This window comes from Penaeus monodon, chromosome 42, assembly GCF_015228065.2.
Source record: "Penaeus monodon isolate SGIC_2016 chromosome 42, NSTDA_Pmon_1, whole genome shotgun sequence".
Lineage (NCBI taxonomy): Eukaryota > Metazoa > Arthropoda > Malacostraca > Decapoda > Penaeidae > Penaeus > Penaeus monodon.
In genome coordinates, this window is record NC_051427.1 from 20634133 (window position 1) to 20640510 (window position 6378).

The 6378-nt window shown below is 35.7% G+C and overlaps 1 protein-coding gene across 1 annotated transcript in view; it reads left to right on the forward strand.

Moving 5' to 3' along the window:
• The window catches only part of LOC119599304, a 2416-nt gene extending 717 nt beyond the window's left edge, over window positions 1–1699 (forward strand). Inside the window, exons 3-4 of the mRNA XM_037949048.1 lie at window positions 708–875; window positions 1469–1699. Of these exons, the coding sequence (XP_037804976.1) occupies window positions 708–875; window positions 1469–1515 (215 nt within the window). The 3' untranslated portion in view covers window positions 1516–1699. The remainder of the gene's footprint in view (window positions 1–707; window positions 876–1468) is intronic.
• The last annotated feature ends 4679 nt before the right edge of the window (window positions 1700–6378 follow it).

Genomic DNA, 6378 nt, shown 5'->3' on the forward strand with positions numbered 1-6378 from the left:
TTTTCTTGTTACTATTGTTGTTTTGTTATTATTATTAAGAGGTGTTATTATTATTGCTATTATTTCCATTGTTGGTTTAGTTATACTATTGATATAGTTATGTTGTTGTTGTTGTTATTGTTATTGTTATTGTTATTATTATTATTATCATTATTATTATTATTATTATTATTATTATTTATTTTTTATTTATTATTATTACTGCTGTTGTTACTGTTAAAATTATGATCATTATATTAGCATTATCATCAGTATTACTATTATCATTAATTACCATTATTATCGCATTGGCCCCTGTGTCTGTGGGTCCGACTACATTTTTTACAGTGGGAAGACCCGGTATGATAATACATTCTGAAGGACTTTATTATATATTCCCGAAATTCCCACATACTTTATCATTAAGTTGGCTGTCATTTATTTCTAGTTAAGCTTTCAGCCGTCCCCCTACTCATAAGTCTTTCACTTATTTTGATCCTATATGCTATATACTATAATTCTATACTTAATTTTTGGCGAAGAATTCACTCACTTCAGTGTGTAACAAATGAGCATCGCCTTAGCAAATATGGAATAGGATTGCTCTGAGTAAACTTTCAGGAAAAAAATAATAACAATAAAGATATCTTAAAGAAAGTAGAGAAAGATAATTTACTTGAGAAGACCTGTTACTAGTAAAAAATTATTTTTGGCAACGTTTTATTCAGCAAGCGGTCTGGGAGGCCTTGTGGGTAGCTGGCTGTTCCACGTGATGAATGGCTGGTGGAGAGCCTTTTTCTCAATGGGATCAGCTGTTGGTGTGTACGCTGTTCTGTTTACGATCGTCCACGTGATCCTGACTCGGGTTGGTAGTGCCAAATCAGCTGTTCAAAAAGGTGAGTGGTAAGAATAACGTTATTTTTTATACCAAGTGAGGATGAATATATTTGTTGAGCTGTTGGTATTAATTGATGGTCGATTTTTTATCTTTTTTATAGCCAGTTTGAAACAGTTTACATCTTTTTATTATCGTCATTTGCCATACCATACATATATATATATATATATATATATATATATATATATATAATATATATATATATATATATATATATATATATATATATGTATGTATGTATATATGTGTGTATGTATATATTATATATAATATATATATATATATATATATATATATATATATATATATATAATAATATATATAATATATATATATATATATATTATATATATATATATATATATATATATATATATATAATACAAAAAAAAGAAAAAAAGAAAGGAAAAAAAAAAAAAAAAATAAATAAATAAATATATATATATATATATATATATATATATATATATATATATATTTATATATATATATAATACAAAAATATATATACACACAGTATTAGCATGTGTATCGTTTCCAAGCATATTGCCATTCAATCATTTCCAAGTAACAGTCTGAAATCTCCCACAGAGAAAGGCGGAGACAGCGAAACCCCCTCGAGCTGCTGCGAATGCTGAAGGGGAAAGCAACAACAAATACAAAATACATAGTTTGTTATTTGCTGAGTGTTCGGAGCCAAGATGTTATTGTTATGTTTATCTTTTTGTGAAGGTTAAGAGATTGTGTGGCGAGGTCGAATGGAGAGGGATGAATGCTTAGGGTTTAGACAGGGAGCATGTAAAAGAAAATATGAAGAATGGGAGAGAGAGAGAGAGAGAGAGAGAGAGAGAGAGAGAGAGAGAGAGAGAGAAAGAGAGAGAGATTGAGAGAAAGAGAGAGAGAGAGAAAGAGAAAGAGAAAGAGAGAGATATATATATAGAGAGAGAGAACAGACAGACAGACAGAGATGAATCTAGAAGAAGAGAATGATTTGCAAAATTGAAAATGCAGCCACAACTTATTTTGGCAATAGTTGTGTTTGTTTCTTCCTTGATTAAGGCAGGTCCTGATCCCGTTACGCATTATATGCAAAATAAAGATTTCTATTCTTTTCTTATGCGAGTATTACCTATTAATCCTTCCATATCAGTTGGTTTAAATTTTCCAATATGGCACGTATTCTTCTTCTTTTAACGGTAGGTTCATGTCTGAGCCGCCGTGGTCACAGCATGATACTTAGTTTTTTCATGTTGTGATGCTCTTGGAGTGAGCACGTGGTAGGGTCCCCAGTTCCTTTCCACTGAGAGTGCCGGTGTTACCCTTTTAGGTAATCATTCTCTCTATTTATCCGGGCTTGGGACCAGCACTGACTTGGGCTGGCTTGCCCGCACAGTGGCTAGGCAGGCAATCGAGGTGAAGCTCCCATGGCACGTATACAGAATGCATATATACGGCAGAAAAAAAATACACATAATTAGCTTATGGCGTACAGCAGATTTTCTCCCATATTTACAAATATCGAGATAAGCAAGAATAAAGAAGAATAACAAGGTTGGAGAAATTATTTTGGAGAAAGAGTGAAATTCTACACGACACTTCAAGCAATTAATTAACTATTGAGTAATTAACAGAACCAACCGAGGTATCTTCTTAAAACGAAAAGAAAGAAGTACCAGTAACAAGCCATGTTAATTATCATTCGTATCCTCCTCAGTATTTTCGCATAATTAGTATCAGTATTTATTTAGCATTTGTTTCTACAACTACAGTGAAGGATTGATAAGCTCGGCCATTACGTAGAGCTCACACAAGATTTACTGTGAGTCTTGCGTACGTGTATGAGAGGCTGAGGGTATTGGGAACAAATACCATCTTGTTTTCTGTGTCGAGGGTAAGCCAATCTGGCGAAAGGGGAGGGAAGGGGGGGGGGGAGAAGACAGTTTGGTAAAAGAGAGCAAAGGGAGAGAAAGAATAATAGTGGATAGTCAAATACAGAGCGCAAAGAGAGAAAAAAAATGAAAAAATAAAAAAATAATAATAAAAGAAGAAACAACAAAACCTCGTTATACGTACGTGGGAGTCAAAAGGAAGAGGGAATAAATAATGAACAGTGAACGAAAAAAAAGAATGCAGACACCTTCGTAGACGTTAAAATAGTGATACGCTAAGTCGACCATGCATGTGGTGAAAGTCAGCAAAGGGTAGACATGCCACAATCTGATTATATTTATTGCCGGCAGGTTTAATCGTAACCAGCGCTGTATTTTGGCATTCAATGTGGCGGTTATTTTGTCTACTATGGAGTGGTTTTATCATTTATTATCTACTTTATTTTCTTCGTGATTACTATTATTACTATTATTATTGTCACTAGAAACAGTCCATTTGCTTGAGTTGATGAAATGTTTATCAATAATTGATTTCCAGTTGAATATTGGATGTTTTATATTCTGTAACTGGAAATCATGTATGCAAATAAATGAATAAGCAGTGGGTCTATAAATAAAATTAATCGATTATTCACTCCCATCCTTCTCGTCTCTCTATACCTTTCATTTTACCACAAATTCTTTCCCTTACCTCCATTCTCTTTCCTTTCATTCCTGATTTCTTAAGTGCTATAGGCTGGGTATCTTTATAAAAAAAAAAAATCTGTTGCAAATAACAACTGTTATTTTCTCTAATAAGTCAGTACTCACTGTGAAAAGTTTCCTTTGCCTTTCAGTAAAATATAAGAATATATTTGAATTAATTTACATATTCCTCTCTCTCTCTCTTCTCTCTCTCTCTCTCTCTCTCTCTCTCTCTCTCTCTCTCTCTCTCTCTCTCCTTCTCCCTCCCCCCCCCTCTCCTGCTTCCTCTTCTTCTCCCTCTATCAATCGATCTACGTGTGACTATGTATACATGTGCGTATATCTGCAGTATTGTCGCCGAGCATATCGTGAGCGTCCCAAGGCTAAGGGAGATGGCTTAGGAAAAACCCTCCTTGCACAGACCGGCGAGGAAGGGCCCATGTAATAATGTGTGGAGGGCGTGTTCCTTCTGTGATGGCATTTGTTTGGTTCTTGATGTGTTGAGTCGTTGCAGATTTATGCTGTTTTGCTGTGTGGTAGCTGGAGTACAGAGGATAGGCAAGGCAGAGGCGTCAGAGGGAGCGAGGCGTCTTGCGATGGCGTGCGGTCTGTGTCGACTGCTCAGAAATTGTTATGAACAAACTCTGAATGAACACAAATTTGAATGAACACAAATTCAGCTACATATGGTCATATGATGGAAACAAGGATACCTTATAAACTGTTGTATGTGAGGAGAGAGTTATGGTGTTTACAAGACTAAAAGCTTTGTGATAGGGAAACAGAATTGCATCCAAATAACGTTAGTAATAACGATTACATAGCGATCCAGAAAAAATTATTCTCTAACGAACATTTTGTGTATAAACAAGACATAATTATACATAAAGAATAACAGCATGGTAATTACTTACGACCAATAGGAGTTGAATTAGCGTGTTCTAAGGACTCCTCGTCAGTGTCACGGCTGTTGGAATCTGCGGAGGACAGTGGAGTTTCTGTAGGATAGGAACCATATGGCTTTCCTGGTATGCGAGGCGAGAGAGGTCACGAGAACAAGTCACTTTAGGAGGAAAAGAAGATGAAGAAGAACAAGAAAGAAGAAGAAAAAGATGTAAGAGAAGGAGAAAGAGAATGAGAAGATAAAAGAAAAGAAGAAAAAGATGAAGTAGAAGAAAAGACGATGAAATAGAAGAAAAGAAGAAAATGTGCAACAACAATAAGAAAAAAAAGGAAAAAAGGAAGAAAAAAAATAAATAACACATAAGCATAGCGCTGACAAACTAAATGACCTTAAAAGAGAGAGAGGGAGAGAGAGAGAGAGAGAGAGAGAGAGAGAGAGAGAGAGAGAGAGAGAGAGAGAGAGAGAGAGAGAGAGAGAGAGAGAGAGAGAGAGAGAGAGAGAGAAAGCTGAAACAGATTTCCAGTCTGGAATTCATTACGCTTAACCCGAGTCAAGACTACAAGGGTATCTCAGCTGCAACTCCGACGCCGTAGTGACATAATAATATAAATGATATAAATAATAAATAAATGAAGCATACACCCAGTAGTTTATGATCGAGATCGTCCTGTATACTGATATAAACACGTACATTTACAGACGTTCTTCGATATATGTGCAGAACTGGGGTTTAAGATTAATAGTATAATATAGTGTTGTTATACGGTATTGAGTGGTATGTTCAGTGATCATTTCCATTAAGCCCGGCCGCGCCATGAGGTAGACTAAAGAAAATCATGACTCGCTACAAGTACGGTTAGGAAATGCACTGAATCACTTTATGTAGCATTTTCTTTTTCGAATTGCTTAGCGACGATTATACTGCAGAAAACGACGAAGGGAGGGACAAGGAAACACGCGGATATACCGAAGCCTTTTCGCTTTTTTGCTTCTTCTGAAGAAGACATTTATATATACATATGTATTTATATATGATATATGAATAAATAAATAAATAAATAAATAAATAAATAAATAAATAAATGCATATATATGTATGTATATATATGTATATGTATGTGTGTGCGTGTGTGTGTGTGTGTGTGTGTGTGTGTGTGTGTGTGTGTGTGTGTGTGTGTGTGTGTGTGTGTGTGTGTGTGTGTGTGTGTGTTTTATGTGTGTGTATGTATATATATATATATATATATATATATATATATATATATATATATATATATATATATATATATATATATATACATATATACACACCAAAGCCAATGTATCACTTTACAGATTGTACTACAGTATTACACATGCTAATCAAACATTCCCCCAAAACAAGTTAAGGAAACGGGTTCACCCTCTCGCCGCCATTACTGGATTTCGGGCCTTTTCCCGCGCGCGATTTGAAAGTTTCAGGAGCGCTACATATGTTCTATCAATAAAGATAAGGAAATCGGATGACGACCACAGCCATTGGCGAGGCTGGGGCCAATGGACTGTATTGTGAAGTGGTACTCACATACATTTCACATCCGTGTTCCAGAGCGAGCGGCGCCCAGGGTCCGGCCGGCGGCGAGCGGCGCAGACAGCGTGGCGCCAGAGAAGCATTGCGGTGTCAGAGGCCGATTTTTTTTTTTTTTTTTTTTTTTTTGACGATATCTTTTTCGTAGTGATGGTGATGGTGATGGTGTGTAAGTGTCAATGATGATGATTATGATGGTGATGATCATGGTGATGATGATGATGAATAGTGATAGGGATGATAGTAATTATGTTGATGATGATGATGGTGATAGCGATGATAGTGCTGTTGCTGATAGTTATGACGATGATGATGAAAGGCAGAGGAGGAGGATGGTGATGAGGATGCCAATGAGGATGATAATGAAGACAATAAACATAACGCAATATGACGCAACCAAAGAAGACGCGGCACAGTCAGTCACTATATGCAAGTCACGCTTCAGCAACGCATTTCA